This window comes from Leuciscus leuciscus (assembly GCF_965113295.1).
Source record: "Leuciscus leuciscus genome assembly, chromosome: 7".
NCBI lineage: Eukaryota > Metazoa > Chordata > Actinopteri > Cypriniformes > Leuciscidae > Leuciscus > Leuciscus leuciscus.
The window spans coordinates 11,506,089-11,529,124 of NC_138731.1; the positions used below are offsets into that span (position 1 = coordinate 11,506,089).

General features: G+C 37.1%; 1 protein-coding gene and 1 long non-coding RNA gene across 2 annotated transcripts in view; one reads left to right on the plus strand and one right to left on the minus strand.

Moving 5' to 3' along the window:
• Positions 1–808: 808 nt before the first annotated feature.
• LOC309503499 (integrin alpha-6-like) overlaps positions 809–23,036 on the plus strand; it is a 31,312-nt gene continuing 9,084 nt past the window's right edge. Inside the window, exons 1-12 of the mRNA XM_082176338.1 lie at positions 809–877; positions 1,094–1,173; positions 1,313–1,574; positions 14,532–14,663; positions 14,862–15,075; positions 17,192–17,385; positions 17,466–17,560; positions 17,888–18,015; positions 18,097–18,186; positions 18,289–18,350; positions 19,186–19,355; positions 20,909–21,052. Coding sequence (XP_082032464.1) covers positions 1,129–1,173; positions 1,313–1,574; positions 14,532–14,663; positions 14,862–15,075; positions 17,192–17,385; positions 17,466–17,560; positions 17,888–18,015; positions 18,097–18,186; positions 18,289–18,350; positions 19,186–19,355; positions 20,909–21,052 — 1,536 coding nt within the window. The 5' untranslated portion in view covers positions 809–877; positions 1,094–1,128. The remainder of the gene's footprint in view (positions 878–1,093; positions 1,174–1,312; positions 1,575–14,531; positions 14,664–14,861; positions 15,076–17,191; positions 17,386–17,465; positions 17,561–17,887; positions 18,016–18,096; positions 18,187–18,288; positions 18,351–19,185; positions 19,356–20,908; positions 21,053–23,036) is intronic.
• On the minus strand, positions 3,914–10,363 carry LOC309503546. Its single transcript, XR_014207715.1, has 2 exons — positions 9,382–10,363; positions 3,914–5,364 (listed from the first exon to the last, which is right to left on the minus strand). It is a non-coding gene; the product is annotated as an uncharacterized lncRNA (long non-coding RNA).

Genomic DNA, 23,036 nt, shown 5'->3' on the forward strand with positions numbered 1-23,036 from the left:
CCTAAAGATTCCCTTCCCTATTTTACAATGATTTATTGCTTGTTTTTGTTGATTAATAGAAAAGATAAAGAGCTTAAAAAATAATCACATATTAAATCGCAATCGCAATATTGGTAAAACTAAATCGCAATTAGATTATTTTCCAAAATCGTTCAGCCTAGTCATCAGGGTACTTTTTTGCTTCTCTTTTGTGAGTATGGTGAAATTGGACATTCTTATTTTGTCACATACTGTTTTTCACCTACTATAAAGTAGGGAAATGCGATTTCGGATGCAGCCACTGCGTTGTCGACTTTTTTGTTATTTTATGATGAGTGACCACCAGCGACATGTGCAATACCGCCACCTACTGTGTTGGAGGATCAAGTAGATAGTTACTTGTCGCTGGTTTATTTATGATATTAGAATATGTGATGTATCAGTAATTAAGTTTTAAATATCTCAGTTTTTGTCAGTACCAGTATATTGCAACACCCTTAATTCCAGTAGACATATACTGTATTAGCATGATGCAATATTCTAGCAAGTGCAAAAAATGTATATCATAAATAGTCTGTTTTAATTATATTTTTATCTTTATAGTCAATATTTTTCAATAAATATATATATTCATATATTCTTGCTTTCTTTCTTTGCACATATTGTTGATTGGTGCTCCCACTGCCAGGGCTTTATCCAATCAGGGAGCAAACATCACAGTATGGGTCAAATTCATCAAATTCCAAGTATGGGTTACCATACTTGGCCGTCACGTGTCACTTTCACTTTCACTTTTTCACTTTCACTTTTTCACTTTCACTTTTCACAGGTGGGTTGTACAGCTGTGACATCACCACCCATCCTGATGACTGTACTCGAGTGGACTTTGACAATGATGGTGAGCAGAAAAATCATCTTATAGCTTCAAAAAATCTGTGTACCCGAGATTGAACAATATCACATGAGAATCCAGGCGCAGTAGATGACTGCTATCGTGAATATAATTTGTTGTTTTATTGGTTTAAATGCTCATCTAGTCAGCAGTGCCAGGATTTTCTGATAGATCTTGAAATTCTAATCGTGACTTGGTTTCTGTTCACGGTGACTCTCACAGTTGATGTTCTTGTGGAGAATAAGGAGAACCAGTGGATGGGTGTAACGGTTCAGAGCCAAGGACCTGGAGGCAAGATTGTGGTACGTCAAGAACAGAGTTGAATGCTAATGGACCATTAATTGACTTTCAGTTACATTGTCATCATTTTGACATTTTAGATTTATTATTTGTGTCACACAATGTCACAATGACACGTACTTATCTTTCTTTCTGTGTCAGACATGTGCCCATCGCTACCAGCGTCTGTTGTTCCCGAACACACCCCAGGAGGCGCGTGACATCACTGGACGCTGCTACATGCTCAGTCAAGACCTGAGCATCGACAGCCAATCAGACGAGGATGGGGGGAACTGGAAGTTCTGTGACGGCCACACTCGGGGTCATGAACGATTCGGCGCCTGTCAGCAAGGCTTGGCTGCCACCTTCACTAAAGACTACCATTATGACATCTTTGGAGCGCCAGGGGCGTACAACTGGAAAGGTAGGAATGACATTTGATGCAATACATAAAATTGTGTTTTTGTGTGCTTTAGGAGCGATGTTGAAACACACACACACACACACACACACACACACACACACACACACACACACACACGTTTGATAGGATTCTGTGGTAACTTTGAGGTATAGAAGACCAGAAGTAGCCTCATACAGCCAGACTTTGTAGGCATAAAGTCTGGTCAACTGTGAAACTGAAAAATAACGTGCATTCTGTCCATCAAAACGTTAAAAGGTACAGGTTATCTAACAGAAATACTCACAGAACAAAGCAGAGTACACATCAGGCGTTATTGAACAGACTGTGTGTGGTCTGGGTGTGTCGAATGAGGCTGAGAGCAGGTCAGAAGTGACTCACTGGTCATTGTTTGCATGGTCTTACTTCATGACCATGATCATATTGCTACCATTTATTTATTATGATGGAGTGATCAATAAAAATAGTCAGTGTCTTTACTTACATTTTATATGCATTTATATGCATTATGTTCTAAATGCATAGGGACCCCCACTGGTGAGGAGGAGCACTGCAACATTTCTCTTTAACTATTTTCTTAATTCACACAATTTTATTCCAGTGTAACATACTTTTTAAAAAAAGAGTTCTTATTACAGAAATAATACACTTTTAAAGAATGTACTTTAGTGCAAGATGAATGTAATGCTTTTGGACACTTAATAGCATGTTAATTGCTATTAAATGAAAATGTGTTGTAGTTTAAATTTATATTAAATGCAATTAGCTGAACTTTTGAGTGCTTTTGATACGCACAGTATATATTAAGGTTAACTGAAATATACTTTCATGTCATTTCTATAGAAATGTATATGCTATGTATTTAAAAATATATGTAATTGCACATTTGTAATGATGAAGTTAAAACTTAGTACATTAAAAATATGTTTTAATAAAATAGCAAATAACACCGTACAGTTACAATTGTAAGGCCCGCTATATTCGGCCCAATCTCCGGTTCGCCAATACACGGGGAAGGTTGTCACGTGTTCTGTCCTCACTCATGCAAAGTATTTGTTGGTTAAATTTGCAATACATTAATCATATGTATTTACTCGTTAATTCATCTGACTCCATAAATGAAAGGTTTTAATAATATCTGTGCCTTACTAAAAGTGAGCGAATGTTTGACTATTCCTTTTAACCATTAAATAAACAATGTCAAACCCAGTTGGAATAATCACATTGTAGCAATTTAATATTTCAGATATCAGAGATCAATTCCACAATCAATTCAAATATCTAGAACATGGTTATACATTGGTTACACCAAAGAATCTTACCCAGCTTGTACCTGAGATAGAGAGAGAGAGAGAGAGAGAGAGAGAGAGAGAGGGAGAGAGAGAGAGAGAGAAACCACCTATCCAATTCCACGTCCAGCCAAGAAGAAGAGACAGAGAGAGCCAGAACACCTTCCTTTATCCTCTGACCAGGTGAGAAGGGGGATGGGGTGAGACCACCCTCAAATGGCTTCTATCCCACAGAAGGGGGGTTGCCTTATCTGGCATTATCTCTAAACCAGTTTCCTATGAACTTCTATAAACCTTATTTCCTTTTATTTTATCTATCTGGATATGAGATATCTGTACCACTCACTTTGAGACATTTCAAATGACACCAAAAGCATAACAGTCAATGATAAACATTCACATTAAACCATGCTCTTGTGTGGGTTCTTTGTTGTTAGTTCGTGCTTCTGTGAGTTCAAATGTTAATTAGCCAGCCGGGCCCTTTTGTCCCATAAATCAGGCCTCAACCAGTATTTTCAGTCTTACAGTTTCCCTCCTTGATCCCGTGGGTCACATTCCGATGAACACTTACGGGGTCACAGTAAGACGTTTGTTATAATCCTTGAAGATGTAGCACAAAAATTGTCTTTGCAATGTTGGCATCTGTAGAAGCTCAGTGGGCTGTGTTCACCTGCAGAACACCTGTTCTCACCAGGTGTATAGCTTGAGTCCAGCCGGTGGATGAATGCATTCAGGTTCTCTTCCTGTAATCCTGTGACGTGAGCAAAGTTCATAGAGTCAATCTGGACCTTTTGTGACTTGTTCAGTTGACGTGTCATTCCTTCATGGAGAAACTTCCGCTTCCCTGGCACCTTCTCCACGATGATGATCTGACCCTTCTTGACCAACCCTGTCACCTCCAGCGGTACGGTTGTCTGGGCAGACCTCAGTGGATGAAGGGCTTCTCCTTTGGTCCACACGGCTTTGTGTGAGACACCTGAAAAGCATCTTAAATGTCCGCTTCACGACTGAGCACATATGAACTTACAGTCGTAAGGAAATGCATAGGAACGCATAATGCAATAAGGAAAAATCATGTCATGTTCAATGTAAAATACCATGTTCATGTCAGCAATTGTGAGTGGTACGTTTGGTCTCATTAATTACCTGATTTTTAATTACCACGTCAATAGTACTCCTATAGAGGGTCAAGGAAGGACAAAGGAAGATCTTACAAGCTCTTACCCTGTTTCTAGAAACATTTAAATAAATGGCATTCTAACAAAACAACCAGTGCTATTTTGGTGTAACCAAACATAGAGATTCAATTGAATTAATGTCCAAATACATTGTTGCAAGTAAAATGGACAATATACAAATATGCAGATAAGTTTCAGAAATGTTTTTCTGAATTACTCAAAGGAAATCAAAATAAGTTTCAGAAATTAAAATCAAAATAAGTTTCAGAAATGTTTTTCTGAATTACTCAAAGGAAATCAAAATAAGTTTCAGATATTAAAATCAAAATAAGTTTCAGAAATGTTTTTCTGAATTACTCAAAGGAAAAAATGCAGAAATCAAAATAATTTTCAGAAGTGCAGCAAGAGGTCGGTGTAAACCAATCAATGGTTTTGTGTGTGAATTTTTTAGAATGTCAGAGTGTGTTTTTGTCTGTGAGTGTTTTTGTGTGTGTGTGTGTGTGTGTGTGTGTGTGTGTGTGTGTGTGTGTGTGTGTGTGTGTGTTTGTGTGTGTGTGTGTGTGTGTGTGTGTGTGTGTGTGTGTGTGTGTGTGTGTGTGTGTCTGTGAGAGAGTGTGTTTGAGAGTGTGTGTATTGATCTGGCTAAGTCACAGTCGATGACAGAGTTGAATTGTACATTTTTGTACTTGATTGAATTGGTCTCACTTCAGATTTATCCATTTTAATTATGTTTCTGTTATTAGTGGTAAGTTGAGAAATCAGGGGCCCTCTGATCTTCCAACTCCCACCAACAATCATATAGTTTGAAATGTAATGGCAGGTCTGCCTTAGAATTTGTCTTGATTTGTGACTGTAGCCATTCAGTTGTTCATGTGTGTTACATAAGTTAGCAGTTTGTTGTGAATAGCGTATGCTATTCTCTGTGTCTCTGTTAGACCATGATCATGAGATCAGCTCCACCCTGTGTGTGTGAAGCTATCTGGATCTGTTAGTGTGAAGATGACACATCTTCGTCTGATGTGCAGTGTTCAGCCTGGATAGACCATCTACCCCAGGTGATGATGCTGTGAGGGTATAGTGATGGAGGGATGTGTTCAGTGTTCATGTCTAGGAAATGGGTGGAATCTAATCTATAACAATTGTGTTGCAAATTTCGATCCAGTTCTAAACTGGGAGGCCATATTTATGCAGTAATGTGATAGTGTGACGTGTGAAAAGGCCTTTTATAATGTCTTTTCACCCATCTCCCGAGTCTCAGGTTATGTTCGAACAATTCCGCTGTCCTGGATTTGCTCCAGGTGGGCTCCACCATTTTGCAGAAGTAGCCTAAGCCTGAGACAGAAAACAGAGGAGAGCGAACCACAGATAATTCCAATATTTCAAAAGCATTAAATTCAGACGCGTAGAATTCTTTTACTTGTTAGCAATTTTAATTCCAGATGTCACATGAAACCGAGTTTCATTGACCACGTCTGAATTGTTGCTGTTGTCTCAGTGTGTTGTGACACCTGAAGCTGCTTTTTCAGTTCAGCCTTCAGTCTGCTGCATGTGCAATGCATTCACACATTTTAATTTGTGCAGATATTTTTTGACCTGCAAAAAACTGTGGTGCTTCTGTCTGCTGTTTAGCATTTCACACCCTCCTCGTAAATTTACTTATCTTATCAGATTCAATTCAGTTGGTGCACCCCAGTCAAGGATTATTTAGCGTGCTATTACCTGTGCCACACTCCTAGCCGTGTTTTCTAACGGTGAAAAATAAAGGCATACTCCGCCCCTTTTTGGCACTGGGTAGCACACAAATGAAATTCTGTTTCAGAAATTCAATTTTAATGACGAAAGTCGCACTTCTCCAATTATTGTCCTGCTCGGCGAGTGTAATATAATGTTTATTATAATTCAAGTTATAATATAATTATATTCTTTAACAATACAAGTCAAATTATATTGTTTTCGGTCTCTGAAGAGTCTCTGGAACAACTTAACGCGTGGTCAAATCTCTACTGGTTCTCATGTCAATACATTTGAATATTAAAAGGCCTTTTGGCTCAGGGCTGATAAGATGTACATTCGCTGTTTTTCTTTTTCCCTTTGCTAGGTTTCAAGTACCTTTTCTTCTCATTTAGTCTTTTTAAATGGCCATTATAACGTTTGATTCTTCTATTTACTCTTACTTTATATTTTTCCATTTATAGATAAGGAAAACTATATCGCTTTGCAGTCCTTCCCAAGGATGCACGACACAAGTGGTCAGCCCCGAAGATCAGAAGCTGAGGCAGTTGGCTAAATATCTAGGGATTTTGCCGTACACGCGCAACAACCAAAGATATATACAATAGCCCCCTTGGATGCCCTTCAGGAACTTAATTCAACCGTTTTCCAAAACTATTAAATTAGAACAGAAGTCATCGGAAGCGTCCAAGCTAGGTTAATCAACCAGCGTAAAGCTGATCCTAGTCGGACTAACCCATCGTCTCATCCAAGTCGCCCGCACACTTCCTGATATCAGCTATTAGCCGTCCCGTCGCCAATCTCTGACACAATCTTGTGGAAACATACGAATCCGTTAATCTATTTTGGAAAAAACAAATCTCAGAGTAATTCAGAATACATTCAAACATAAAAATATTTAGTTCTCTGAAGCCTTAAATATGAGATGTGTTCGCTGTTTCTGATTTTCAAATTCATTGTGAATCACATTATAGCCATCAAATTCAGCACAGACACACGCGTTTACTTCAGTTTACACAGGACACATGGCCTAGAATACAACATCTACAACCCTTTTACCTAAGTGTTCCAAATACACCCACAGCAAAACAATAGAATACAACATCTATATCACCTTTGCCTAAGTGTTTCAACTACACTTACAGTAAAGTAATCCTGTGTTTAAAGAATAAACTTTAAATTAGCCTATGTGCATGTTGTAGCACAAACAACCAAATTGTGTTCTATGTGCACGATGTGTAGGGCACGATGCGTTAAGCACAATTTCAAATTTGAAAATGCAGACAGGTTCAATGAATTTAGATGTTAAACATTTAAGCTATTTGCTATTGGGCTGCTACCCGACTAGCAAATGACGCTAATAGCTGAAGGCCTTGAGCGTCCAAAGTTGTTAGGTCAGTAAGAGTTTTAGATGCATTTGAGCTTTGGTTACTTGCAGAGTGCTGGTTTTTGTCATTAGATTGTGATTGTCTGCGTTTTATGAAATAGGGTGGAGGTCTGCCTCTGCCCAGTGACCAACACTTTTCCTCTGTATGGCCTGTTTTGTGACAGGAATTACAAAATCTGTTCAGTTTGCCACAGTGTGGCTTTCTGAATTCTCCTGCAGATGGAGGATCTTCATGACATTCTAACACAGCTACCTCACCATGCATTTGTTTTCGTGACTCAATTCTTGTTGCCCAACTAACAATACCTTCGAATGTGTTTTGTGCTGGAGAAGCACCACACATGAGTGATTGCTGTACACGCGGCCCTGCATTTGTAAGCAGGAATTCAAGGACAATTAAGTTGTTGTGGTTAACACCCTCAATTCCAGAATACTCCTCAAAAAGTTCAAACATATTTTCTGCATATGTCTCAAACGATTCTTCAGTACTCTGTTTCCGATTGAAAATCAATTCCCATCCAACAGGACTACAACCACGCAGCTCGCGAAGGCATTGTTTTAGTCTATTCAAGATTTCGCTCTCAGGCTCATTTTGATGCATTGACTGCACAATGGTGCCTGTCATCAAAACCTGTGGTATCTTATAGTTCAGAACATCTGGAATTGAGCTGATAACAATTTGCCAAATATCTTTTGGTTCGAGCTGAAATGCATGTTTTAGACTAACAATGTGTCTCCACCATGGTTCGAATGGCCCTTTTAAAGGGAATGGTCCGATCTCTGCTTTAAACAAGCTACATTCAGTTACTGTTAAAGGACGCCGAATGAGTGACTCTGTGCCGTTTGGGTGCTGTATCACCTTAAGGGCAGAAACAGGCACTCTTTTCATAACTTTATCACATGCTTCATCTGTCTGAAAAGATACAAGATTATTAGAGCAGGCTGCCTCATCTAAGAAGTGTACATTTTTTGCCCAATCGCTGTTAAGCTTGTTGGGAGACTTGCTTTTAGCATTTAGCTTAGCCTTAAGATCCGCAATGGTGTCTTTGTGATTTTTACACTTTTTAGTCAGGGCTAACAGCTCAGCTAGTAATTTATCTAGCTGTGTTTGAAGATCTTGAATCTTTTCCTCAGACTTTTGTGCCTCTGCATTTTTAGAATGCACTTCTTCACATTTAGCATCCATAAGCGAAGATAGAAATTTTGTTAACTCATTTAGCCGTTTATGACTTATGAAGTTTAAAGCCTCAATTATTTCACCATGTTTTGATTTCTTCTGTTTACTACCCACTGTTTTCCACCAAGTGAAAATTTCATTGTCAATAGCATCCATGTTAAGACCTTTTCTACTGAGTTTGTACAGTGTAGGCTGAACCTTTTCGGCCCATAATGTAAACAAGACATGATCAGTACACATGCTTTCACAATAATGGGCTTACAGTTAATTTTCCCAGATTTTTGACTAGATAGTCTTCTTTCTAAAAAAGATCTATTTCCATCCCAGCATATCAAATACTTTAGGGGTTTACTTCTCAGAGGAACTTAAATAAGCCAAATTAAATTGAATTACTTAATTTAATTCCATCTGTGTCAAAGTTTAAGATTTTAATGGAATATAGAGTTTGTCAAGATTAGTTTAGGTTTAGTATAGGATATTAATGTTTTCAATGTGGCTTTTGGGCCTACCAGTCATCCAGTGAGACAAAACATGGTTTAAGCGTTTGGACGCAGCATGGCTTTAGCCTTTAGCATTAGCCTTGATATTTGAGTTTTAGCTTGTAAATCATATCATCCTGTTTTCTCCAAATTTTCTTTTCATAAACAATGCATCGATCTGCCTTTTTATTTATAAAATCACGTGTTTTCCGATCTTTTACAAACTTAGATTTTTCTTTCTCTGTTTTCTGTTAGTTTGCTCATTCTCTTCGAGTGTTGCTGGTTTCAACAATGGCCGGAAAACATGCGCCTGATTTTAAAACTTTTAGGCTTTACTTTTTTAGCTCTTCATCGATTATTCATTATTTGGAAGATGCTATACTTTAGGTTTCGTTTCTTGTTGCTTAGGCAAAACAAGGAGATCTTTAAAATCTAATGCACAAGGGTTTTCATTCTTCATCTAGCTACCGCATCACGTTCTAAACAAAGGGCTTTAATTCCGACCCGTAGGCTAAACAATGCAAACATTTCTTCAACACTTCTATAAAGGGCAGAAAAAGTTTACTTACCATCGCGGCGGAAGAAAGAGAAGATGTTCAAACCTCTTGTTGATTTTAAAATCCCAAATACTTGCTGAAAAGGACATTTCTCGTGAAACTGTTTTGATCTGTTTTGAGATCACGTCCGAGGTCACCATTTTGTAAGGCCCGCTATATTCGGCCCAATCTCCGGTTCGCCAATACACGGGGAAGGTTGTCACGTGTTCTGTCCTCACTCATGCAAAGTATTTGTTGGTTAAATTTGCAATACATTAATCATATGTATTTACTCGTTAATTCATCTGACTCCATAAATGAAAGGTTTTAATAATATCTGTGCCTTACTAAAAGTGAGCGAATGTTTGACTATTCCTTTTAACCATTAAATAAACAATGTCAAACCCAGTTGGAATAATCACATTGTAGCAATTTAATATTTCAGATATCAGAGATCAATTCCACAATCAATTCAAATATCTAGAACATGGTTATACATTGGTTACACCAAAGAATCTTACCCAGCTTGTACCTGAGATAGAGAGAGAGAGAGAGAGAGAGAGAGAGAGAGAGAGAGAGGGAGAGAGAGAGAGAGAGAAACCACCTATCCAATTCCACGTCCAGCCAAGAAGAAGAGACAGAGAGAGCCAGAACACCTTCCTTTATCCTCTGACCAGGTGAGAAGGGGGATGGGGTGAGACCACCCTCAAATGGCTTCTATCCCACAGAAGGGGGGTTGCCTTATCTGGCATTATCTCTAAACCAGTTTCCTATGAACTTCTATAAACCTTATTTCCTTTTATTTTATCTATCTGGATATGAGATATCTGTACCACTCACTTTGAGACATTTCAAATGACACCAAAAGCATAACAGTCAATGATAAACATTCACATTAAACCATGCTCTTGTGTGAGTTCTTTGTTGTTAGTTCGTGCTTCTGTGAGTTCAAATGTTAATTAGCCAGCCGGGCCCTTTTGTCCCATAAATCAGGCCTCAACCAGTATTTTCAGTCTTACACAATCAAGTATTTAACATGTTCTGTAGTGTTAGTCAACACATTGAAATAAGTGTACTTCTTTAAAGCATGATAAAATTACTTTTCAAAAATGACTTTGAAATAAAACTTTTAATTTGACATTATTACAAAGTGCACTGTTTACAGTTTTTCTCGATTGTTTACACACATTTTCTGGTACTTGAGACACAATGACCACAACATGTAACTCATTCACCAACCCCCTGAACCAATCCTGCTAAACTACAAGCACAATTCCTGCTTTACACTCAAATTGTACTTCTAAAACACACTTTTTTCAAAACACTACACACAATTCTCTGCTTTTGGCACAATTTTCATGCAGAAAATCTCTTGTTTTCACAAGGAACACACTGCCATTCAAATATGCACACTGACTCATCACATGGGCAAGCACCCGTCACACAGTTTTACAATTAGCAATCAGAGCTTTAGCATAAAAGGGCAACAGGTCAGCTCTTCAATGGAGCAATGGATGCCAACATTGGATTTTTTTTTTTTTTTTACTGTAACTGTATACAGTAAATTCTTCTGTTGTTTTGTATGTAGACCACTGTATGTACAACTTTGTGTTGGTTGGGATGTACACTGTGTACATTGTTTTTGTGGGAAAAATAAAATATATTTGTTACCATGTATTTGTGTGTTCTGAGTATAAAAACAATATTCTCAAATATTTTACAACACACTGTATGTACTGTCTGTAGTAAGTGTAACACTGAACAAAAAAAGGCCTAAGTCATTATGATGAATGGAGAAGAAGTGTTTTCATCATAGTGTTTTACATTGAGCACATCAGTGTTCAACTGGTTCTTATAAATGTCTATTCATATGATGGTTTGTGTGTGTCATTTGAAAACAAAATACCATTTTGAGAAGAAATAACATTGTTTTGAATGTAAAGTTTCATTTTGCAGGAGAATTGAGGGGTTTTGCCCATTGTGTGTGTTTTTTTGGATTTGTGTGTAGAGTTCTGAGAATATGAGGCATGCTTTCAGAAAATGTGTGTAAACAATCGAGAAAAACTGTAAAAGTGTGATAAGAAAAAAAAGTGTGATAAGAAACAGTCATGACACTATTCTCTTTTTCAATACACTTAAGTGGCCTTTAATTTCATACATATTATATTATCCACATTACAGTTTTTTAAAAATATATACTTTCAAGATTTGTATTACAAGTGCACATTCAATACAATTAACCACTTTTTTTTTTTCGCAGGAATTTGCACAATTAAATACATGTTTCTTATAACCAGAACTCATTTGTTTTCCTGTGTCACATTAATCTTGTTGTTTAGCACTCACCCCATCACATCTGTTCTCTAGGTATAGTGCGCGTCGAGCAGAAGAACAACACTCTGCTGGAAATGGGCTTGTTTGATGATGGTCCTTATGAGGTCGGGGATGAAAACCGCCTTGATCCAAGTCTAGTGCCAGTACCAGCCAACAGTTACTTAGGTGAGTGTGTGTGTGTGTGTGTGTGTGTGTGTGTGTGTGTGTGTGTGTGTGTGTGTGTGTGTGTGTGTGTGTGTGTGTGTGTGTGTGTGTGTGTGTGTGTGTGTGTGTGTGAGTGAATGTGTGTGTGTGTGTGTGTGTGTGTGTGTGTGTGTGTGTGTGTGTGTGTGTGTGTGTGTGTGTGTGTGTGTGTGTGTGTGTGTGTGTGTGTGTGAGAGAGATGGGTAGGTTTAGGGGCCGGGTTAGTGTGTGTGTGTGTGTGTGTGTGTGTGTGTGTGTGTGTGTGTGTGTGTGTGTGTGTGTGTGTGTGTGTGTGTGTGTGTGTGAGAGAGATGGGTAGGTTTAGGGGTCGGGTTAGTGTGTGTGTGTGTGTGTGTGTGTGAGAGAGAGATGGGTAGGTTTAGGGGTTGGGTTAGTGTGTGTGTGTGTGTGTGTGTGTGTGTGTGTGTGTGTGAGAGAGAGAGATGGGTAGGTTTAGGAGTCGGGTTAGTGTGTGTGTGTGTGAGAGAGAGATGGGTAGGTTTAGGAGTCGGGTTAGTGTGTGTGTGTGAGAGAGAGAGAGATGGGTAGGTAAATAAATAAATCAAAATTAAATCTTGTTTACAATAATCATTCCTGTGAATATGTACATGTAGTGCAGTTACTGCTCGTGTATGCAAATTAACAATTCACCATTAAATGTGTTATTTTTAAAAGTGTTTTTTTTTTTATATACTTTTGAGTTTAACTTGGAGTGAGATTTGGGGAGATTGGGGGGGGGGGGGGTTGCAAAAAAAACTTGCATCACAATAAGTGTATTGTGATTGTCAAAACATTTTAGTACTAAACTGAATTTTATTAGGTTTAGTGACAACATGTTACAATGTTTATATCATAGACTGTAAAAAATAGGTTTATATGGTACAATTTCTGGTAAGCTAGGTTTTTTTTTCCTTTTTTTTTGAAACAAATTTTACGATTTCAATTAAATTCTTGTGATTTAATGTAATATTGACTCATTTGGATAAATATTAGGTACACAAGATAGGCGTAAAATTTTCTCAAGAAAAAAAAAATACATAGGCTACATACAGACTATCAGCTGGTAGTATTATTTAAGGTTAAAAATAACTAAAATTAAATATAATGTGTTTTTTTATGATAATAACAACTTTATTTAATGATACTCAAAATACTCTCTATAGCTCTTTTTCTAGCCAACTAACGTGCCTATATTACGGTCATTAAATGGCTTTCTTGAGGAAAATGTTATGTGACATAATTGTTCTCCAGCTGTTTTATTTAACCCTTATTTTGATTGATTGATCGATATTATGTATGAAGAATATACATTTCGGTAAGCTGTACTGTTTCTTTCAATGTTGTTCATTCGTGTTTATTTACTATTAGCTAGTAGAGATGATCGGGTCACGTGCCGCTAGGGATCTGTCGCGTCACAATTACAAATGCCAAAACGGTATTTATTGTTTGAATTTCGTAATAAAATTGACAGAATCTGAGAGCTGAGATTTTTTAACTAACCTGCTCTGTCTATAGTCTGTCGGTCTCCATGTCCTCTTTGCCTCGCGAATTTTCTGTGCGTGAGAAAATGGATGTGTGGCGTGAGAGCGTGTGAAAAGTGTCAATTGCGTGAGTCTCACGGTGAATGCGTGAGAGTTGGCAGCTCTGATATTATATTTTGACTTAATTCTATTTGTTATTCAGATTTTACCTCAAATATTACCTTTGAATCGGAACAACATAATGAGAAGTAATTAGGATGTTAATGCTACAGTAGAAGTTTTCTTGATAATCTTATCATGTTTACTGTCCCTAGATAGCAACTTCAGGTATATCACACATTTCAAACTGGTTTATTTTGTACTTCAAGTGGTAATTGGGCATTTTTGGGTTTATATGATAAACAGGTTTGAAAGTGCAAAATTCCCCATGGTTTCCCTTTTTTTTCAAAATGGGCACCTTTAGCATCATTTTTCTCAAAAACTGCAAGGTTGTGTGTGGAGAACTTTTTCCTAAGGAATCTCTATATATTTCTGATGTTAAATATAAAAAAAGTAGGTAGTGCCCCACTTGGTGGAACGAAACCCTATTTCTAGGCCTCTTTTAGGCTACCGACAGCGGACTATTTCTATAGAAATGTATATGCTATGTATTTAAAAAATATATGTAATTGCACATTTGTAATGATGAAGTTAAAACTTAGTACATTAAAAATATGTATTAATAAAATAGCAAATAACACCATAAAGTTACAATCAAGTATTTAACATGTTCTGCAGTGTTAGTCAACACATTGAAATAAGTGTACTTCTTTAAAGCATGATAAAATTACATTTAAAAAAATGACTTTGAAATACAACTTTTAATTTGACATTATTACAAAGTGCACTGTTTAAAAGTGTGATAAGAAACACGTGTGATAATGACACTATTCTCTTTTTCAATACACTTAAGTGGCCTTTAATTTCATACATATTATATTATCCACATTACAGTTTTTTTTTAAATATATACTTTCAAGATTTGTATTACAAGTGCACATTCAATACAATTAACCAACATTTTTTTCCGGCAGGAATTTGCACAATTAAATACATGTTTCTTATAACCAGAACTCAAATCATTTGTTTTCCTGTGTCACATTAATCTTGTTGTTTAGCACTCACCCCATCACATCTGTTCTCTAGGTATAGTGCGCGTCGAGCAGAAGAACAACACTCTGCTGGAAATGGGCTTGTTTGATGATGGTCCTTATGAGGTCGGGGATGAAAACCGCCTTGATCCAAGTCTAGTGCCAGTACCAGCCAACAGTTACTTAGGTGTGTGTGTGTGTGTATGTGTGTGTGTGTGTGTGTGTGTGTGTGTGTGTGTGTGTGTGTGTGTGTGTGTGTGTGTGTGTGTGTGTGTGTGTGTGTGTGTGTGTGTGTGTGTGTGTGTGTGTGTGTGTCTGTGAACGTGAATGTGAATGTGAATGTGTGTTCATGCTTTTTGTGACACTGAATCTTGCATATGCACAGGATTCTCTCTGGATTCCGGCCACAGTATCACAGAAAAAGGGAAACTCATCATCGTGTCCGGAGCGCCGAGAGCCAATCACAGCGGTGCAGTGGTGTTTCTGCGCAAGCAAGAAGAAGCCTCCACCATGCTCATGTCTGAACACATTCTGGAAGGACCAGGACTCGCGTCCTCGTTTGGATATGATGTTGCTGTGGTGGACCTAAATGGAGATGGGTGAGGGATACAAGATCTGTAGAAAATAAATGTTGTTTATTATGAAAAGGAGTGGGTTGATTGTGAGTGCCCTTGTGAAAATGAAGTCTGCTCAATCTCAATAATTGGGTTGCACTTTATTTTACAGTATGTGTACTTACAGTGTTCTTACCTTAGAAAGAATTGAGTAATATAAGGTAATTACATGGGTTAAAGGGATAGTTCACTTTGAAATTAATTTTTGGTATGTTTTAGCTTACCTCAAGGGCATCCAAGATGTAGGTGTCTTTTTTTCCGCAATAGTTTCAAGGATGCCCTTGAGGTAAGCTAAAACATACCAAAAATTAATTTCAAAGTGAACTATCCCTTTAAGTTAAGGTGTAGGTGTACGTTCAGAGTTAGTACCTAGTTATTACCCGGTTAGTGTCATTACTACAATAAGTACACATGTTCATGCGAAACGTGACTGTAAAATAAAATCCTACCAATAATTGTATTGAATGTGCACTTGTAGTGCTCTTCAAATCTTAAAAGTATAGTTTTAAAAATATATATATAGTTGCAGATAATATGATGTTAATCAAATAAAAGGCCACTTAAGTGTACTTAAAGAGAGTACACTTTCATGACTGTGTCTCCTAACACACTTATTAAGTGCACCTTGCCATGTCAAATGAAAAGTTTTACATTAAAGTACATTTTAAATAATTTATTTTAACCATCTTTTGTCATGTTTTAAAGAAGTATACACTTATTTTGATGTGTTGACTAACATACAAAAGCACATGTGAAGTACTTGGTTATTTAACTAGTGTGTGTTTTAATATATTTTATATGTGCTGAATTGTAAATTCATGATTATAAATGTTTCATCTAAAATATAATTAAATACTTGACCTACAGGTTTCAAAAGAAATTAGTATGTATTTTAAACTATATCTTAGTTTACCATAAATGCTTCTCAGTACATTTGGCAGTACACTTTAATCTTTTTTCAAAGACGGAAGTAATAACGAAATTACTAAAAGATGTACTTAAATCCTACTTAAGTGGCTCAAAAGAACTCTGAAGTTCAGCTAATTGAATTGAATTTACATTTAAACTATAATACATTTTCATTTAATTGTACATAACATGTACTTAAGTGTCTAAAAATATTGCACTCAGTTTGCACTTTAGTATATTCTTTAAAAAAAAAAAGTAATTGTTTGGATTTAGTTAGTCAGTTTTATTTATCCCCTTAGGGAAAGTAATTTGCACTAGATGTAACTGATGGAGTGTGTAGCTTTTCATTTCTTAAACAGCCATGTAGGAAGACACACCATGGCCATATTCCAGGATGACCATGTCAGGATTCATCAGGCTCAACGTGTGAAAGAATGGTTGGGAGGAGCATGAAGAATCATTTTCACACATGACTCATTTCCTCTGAGTCCAGACCTTAAATTCATTAAAAGTTTTTGGGATGTGCTGGAGGAGACTTTACAGAGTGCTGGACTCTTGCATTGTCAATACAAGATCTTGACCAAAGACTGATGCACCTCTTGATGGAAATAACATCACAACATTTATTTCCATCAAGACAAGCATCAATTTTTGATCTTTTATAGACAAAGACTTTCAATGATTTTAAGGTCTGGATTCAGAGGTGCTAATTCATGTGTGAAAATGATTCTTCATGCTCCTCACAACCATTCTTTCACAATTCACGGATGTTTCTCATGCGCACACAAAAGTCTGTATATATTTATTTTTATTTTTGAAAAGGTCCATTTATTATTATTTATTTCAAAGTAAGTAGTCGAGTGGCCAGAACACATTAAAAGTTTTCTTTTTTCAGTTAAAACGGTGTTGTGTAAGCGGACCCTAAGTTAGTAACTAATGATCTTTGCAACGGAAGTGAATCAATCAAAAACTAACTTTATCTGGACAATAACTTTATTCTAGAGCTGCTGTAAAGCCAAAACAATCTCTGTTACTTTAATTTCCTATTATCACTGTAAAGCTGCTTTATAAAAACAATCTATATTGTTAAAAGCGCTATATAAATGTAGGTGACTTGACTTGACTTGACATTTAGGGGCTCTGTACTTTTTCACAAGGGTGGGCAGCTAAATCATGTGTATTGTCCCTCCAGTTGGCAGGATGTTGTGGTTGGTGCACCCCAGTTCTACCAGAGAGACGAGGAGGTGGGTGGAGCTGTGTACGTTTACATCAATAAAGCTGGAAGGTGGAAGGACGTCACTCCGACTCGCCTGAACGGAACCAAAGACTCCATGTTTGGACTGGCTGTGGAGAACATTGGAGACATCAATCTGGATTCTTTTGAAGGTTGGATGCAGGAGTTGATTTTTTAGTTTTGGTTTGTTCAGGTTCAAGGTTGTTTAATATTCTTCCTGCTTGCTTCTCAGATATTGCAGTAGGAGCTCCATATGCAGACTCAGGGTTTGGTAGTGTGTACATCTACCACGGGTCTGCTGACGGCATCAATACCAAACCAGCTCAGGTTAGACACTCTCCAATTTCTGTCTCTCTCCGTTTTCTCTTCTGTCTGCCATTTTAATGGAACACATCAGTGAGAAATTGATTCATTTTCCAGTGTTATTCAGTTTAAAAGGTTTTCCATTTTCAGGATAAAACATTGGTGAAAAAAAATTGATACTTACATATTTTAACATCTTTTAGTTTTGACATTCTTCTGATGTAACTTTGTACTAACTCTGTCTTTTGTGACCTTTAAAACAAAATATGGTTTTAGTCTATACACAGTGTGTTCTACAAATGAATAAAGCCTTTATCAACAAATACTAAGACATCCAATGTTATCTTGCAGATACTGGAGGGCAAACAGCACAATATTAAGATGTTTGGCTATTCTCTGGCTGGAAATATGGACCTGGATCAGAACTCGTACCCTGATCTCGCCGTTGGGTCGCTCTCTGACACAGTTTTTATTTACAGGTGCTGATAGGTCACTTCTAATATCAAAGTTGTTACCTGGAGATTTTTGAGATGCTATAACAACATCCGTCTTGTGTTCAGGTCCAAAGCGGTTATTAGCATCAAGCAAGACATCAAGGTGACACCGAAGGAAATTGACTTGATGAAGAAAACGTGTGGCAACAGTATTTGGTGAGATACTGACAAAACAAGAACTTAGAAAGCATCGCTCATAGATGTGCTTGACATTTTGAACTCTGTTCTGTGTGAAGATAATTTTGTGTTTCTTCACAGCTTGACTGTGGAAGCTTGTTTCACATATAGAGCAAACCCTCACACCTACAACCCTAAGATCAGTAAGTCTGTTTATGCTCTTATAATGAGAAACTTTCCTTATCTATTACAGTTTTTTATTGTTTAGTCTAAAGGGCCGTTCACACCAAGGACGATAACTATAAAGTTGGAATCAGTCTACAACTATGTTTTTTTTAGCTGATGAACCATAAAAACATTGACAGTCGATCAGAAATCAAAGGGACTTTAAAGAGCTCTAGCATTTAAAGCGGTAGAGCGCGCTTATACTGTAATAGATTTTTATCGTCTATTGGTGTGGACACTGATATAGTTATCATTTTCTTTATAGTTTTTGTTCGTAGTGTGAGCGTGCCTCAAAGTCCCCCTGTAGTCAATCATTTTATCCCTTAAAACTCATCTACCAAAATGACATATTTAAATGTTTTTTCCTTGAAAAAAATGTGTGGCTCTATGAATATGCAAATGAGCCCCGCCTCCACTCACTCACAGCAGCTCAGAGATCCACTCGTTGACGATCACACGTTGATCTGATTGGTTACAAGGTAGTTTGTGACGTCAGAAACACCAGCGGTTTCAAACCGTGTTTTTGTCTTTGGTTCACTAGTTTTAAGGAGAAAATACTCGGCAATGGTGTTGAATTATGAATTTACACATGATTTGTCTTAAAGCATATTAAAAATACCACATAGACATATAAACAACATTAAAAGCTTGATTTTCACCACAGGGGGACTTTAAGATTTAATCCAAATATATTCTGTGTTAATAATGCTGTTACAGAAGACTAGATATGCTCACTGGAGTAAATAAGTGCATTTCTTTGTTCTGAGGTCTAAAGGTTCACACATTCTAAACCAGTTTTTGTTTGTTTTCCAGCCATTTCCTGTACATTGGAGGCAGAGTGGCACCGCAGGAAGCTGGGTCTCCCATCTAGAGTTGTGTTTCTGGAGAAGAACGAGATGGATCAGGACTTCCAGTCGACCGGCACTCTGGAGCTACGAGGACAAAACAAAAAAGCTTGTTACAAGACCAAACTCAGATTACAAGTAAATAAAGCTTTGAAGTCCTAGTGATAGACGTTTTATTCCATATTGTAAATATATTTCCATATTTATTCCATTTTATTCCATATTTTATTCCATATTTTTTGTCCATAAACAAAAAATGTGGGTATAGGGCGCTTGGTTCATCGGTTGTTGATTGGATGCTTGCAGGGGCGAGTTTAAAGAGGCCATATTATGCCCTTTTTCTGAGGTTTACACGACACCGTTTTCAACTAAAAATGTTAAACTTTTAATGCATTTTGGCCATTCATTTACACGACAACAGTGTTTTGGGTTCCTGAAAACGCAAACTTTTGAAAACGGGTTTCAAAGTGCAAGTTTTTGAAAACTGTCTCCATGTGAACAACAAAAACGCGAATCTCTGAAGCCGATGATGTCATGCACATGCGTATTAAGTGTTCAGTCTATAGTGTTTCATCGCCATCTAATGGCCTGGCGGCAGAATTACTCGTTTAGTTGTTTTCACGGATTCGTATGAATGGGGATCATTTTGACAATGGTGTCGTCTGTACGCGGAAAACTCAAAGGAAAAACTTCTCAGTTTTAAGCACACTGTATGATTTTGGCCACGATTTAGCTGTCTGAGACTAATTTATTGAATCCTAAAAGATTCTTCTGATGATCCTAGGCTAAAAATCTGAAGTCTTTGATCGCTAGTTTGACATGTTCACCGACACCCGATTAGTAACTATTGCTATCAAATTTGACCTTGATTTGATGCACAGTTTAACTCACGGCTTAGCTCAACCAGGCCTCGCCCCCTTTTTTTGAGTATACCTTGGGCGGGAGTTATTTAAATGGAGAATATTGTGATGTATTTGTTCTCGGAAGAAAACTCATGACAACAATCAAGATGTTTCAGGGAGTTCAACAGTGTTCACTGATATAGAGAATAACTCCCTTTGGAGTGGCTTTGTGCTTTTTAACTTTACAGACCTTTTTATGCTCACTAAAGAAAGTTGAACTTGTAAAAAAGCATGATAGGTCCTCTTTAAGCAGACTAAATGATTATAGAAATTCTGCATACGTCACCTGAGAGAAGTCTGACAATTTGATTGAACATTACAAGGTCAAAACACTTTTAAAAAACGAAGCATATGCGCGGATTTATCGTTCACAATATGTTATAACATGCACTTAGAAAATAGATAGGATGAATTTAAATTTCCATGCCAAATTTAAAGTAACAATTTTTCCCTAAATGTTTTATTCTGTCACTCACCCTCATGTTGTTCCAAACCCATATGACTTTCTTTCTTCAGTGGAACACAAAATGAGAACTTATAACGGATTTTGTAATGGTTGTGCTTTTCTGTACAACTACAATGAATGTGAGACTGGATCTTTCAAGCTTCAAAAGTTACACCATAAAAGTATTGTGAAAAGATTTTAATTTCTGGATGCACTATTCCTATAATTCTCCTTTTGGATTTAGGGACTTTTATTATGACATTCAGCCTCTGTCTAAGCTCTCATGAATGAAATGTTATGTCGATACACTGACTGAGTGGGATCTTCTGTGCTCTGGTTTTCAGGAAGGCATCAGGGATAAGCTCAGAGCGATTCCTATCGAGGTGTCTGTGGCCATTCAGAGTGCTAAGAGAGGCAAACGGCAGAGCTCGCTGCCACAACTAGTGCCAATACTGGACTCCACTGTACCCAACAAGACCATCACTGAGGTATACTCACAGTTTACTGCACAGAAATCTAATGAAGAGTCAATGCATCTTTAGATCCTTCACTGTAAACATAACGGAGTGTCTATTTACTTGCCTTGTTGGCAGAGGCTTTTACACTCACTCTGCACAGCATTGTCTAGATGAGCCTGACAAGATTACAAAAGAAACCTGTCTGATAACAGATCACTGTCATGAAGAGTAAGGCAAGTGGCTTTAGCTTTTAGCGCAACCAACCGCAGAACAAGTACAACATGTTCCTGGATCAACCTCTTTGTTGATCCTGGAACAACATTCCAATCATCCAATCAGATTTGAGGGACAAGTTTACAGTTTATGTCAAGTTTAGGCTTACAACCAGGGTTAGGTGCTTCTACATCAGTGTCATTCGCCTATCATTCCCCTCATTAGTTATGGGTAGGTAGGGTTAGGTTAGGGGTAGGGATAGGGTTAGGACTAAATCTTTCGGACAATAATGTTGTTCCAGGATCAACAAAATATGTCAATCCAGGAACATTTCTTACTTGACAAAATCACGGTGATCTCCTTGGTCAACATCTTTGTTGATCCTGGAACAACAATCCAATCAACCAATCAGGTTTGAGGGACAAGTTTATAGTTTATGTCAAATTTAGGCTTACAACCACAGTTAGGTGCTTCTACATCAGTGTTATTCACCTGTCATTTCCCTCTGATTTTAGGGATAAGTTATGGGTAGGGTTAGGTTAGTGTTGGGATAGGGTTAGGACTAAAGTTTCGGACAGGAATGTTGTTCTAGGATCAACAAAATATGTTGACCCAGGAATATCAGGACGTGGTGACCGAACCGAGCTTGAATCCACCTTTTTCCAAACTCATTCTTCCTTTTTCCCATCATAAATCAGTTCAGAGAGGTGTTGATTTTAAATAAAAATAAAGAAAATGTTCAAAAAGTGGAAGGGAATAAAGCATTTATAGGGTTTGGCACAGGGACAAATAATGTCCCAATAAAAAAGCATACATTTTTTTATTTTAATAGACACTGAATATGTTATTATTGCATACTGTTTTATAATGTACTACAATACAATATATATTTTGTTATTTGCATAAATAGCTATTAGTACAAATAGTATAATTCGCTATTAGTATAAATAGCATCTAACTACTATTTACACAAATAAAATACTGCTATTTTCACTTAGTGTAAATCGGATCTATCACTATATTTGCACTTAGTGGCAGATATTATTTGCACCTCAGTGTATTGCAGTGGTGGAGGAAGTACTGATTCTCAGTACTTAAGTAAAAGTACAAATAACCAGAGACATATTTACTTTAGTAAAAGTAGAAGTACCACAATGAAAACCCTACTTAAGTAAAAAGTAAAAAGTACCTGATTTTAAATGTACTTTAAGTAATAAAAGTAAAAGTACTTGCATAACAATTTATTCTCTTAATGTCTATATTCTAATAATTAGGGCTGTAACAATATGCAATATGAATCCGAAATCGCTACACTCAGATCTACGAACCTGTGTCGCGGTGTGAGAAGGCAGAATCGCGACACACCCCTTTTTTGAAGTTAACATTATACAATACGTAGACCTACACCACAAAACTAGTTGAGGATAAATTATTTAATATTGGGCAATTCCATCGTTATAAACGGGACATTTGCAGTAAAAACTTGAAATATAAATTCTCAGAAAATGCATTTAATAAAAATATCAGTAGGCCTATGCGTTTTATATTTAATATGAGGGAAATAGCCTACACATGCGTTACGGGACACAAAACATCTTTAACTTTTAGGTAGCAAAATATTTTTTTGTAATTCTATGAATTACACTGCGCAAACCAAAAGTAATTTAAGTACGTTATTTTTCGTGTTCCCATTTATGAGGAAAAAACAATGTTACAGACGTGACCGCTCTGAAAGCGGCACTAAAAGACTGCTTTAAAACTTTCACTGAGACCTCAAACAGAAAGCACAAAGCCTTTTTTT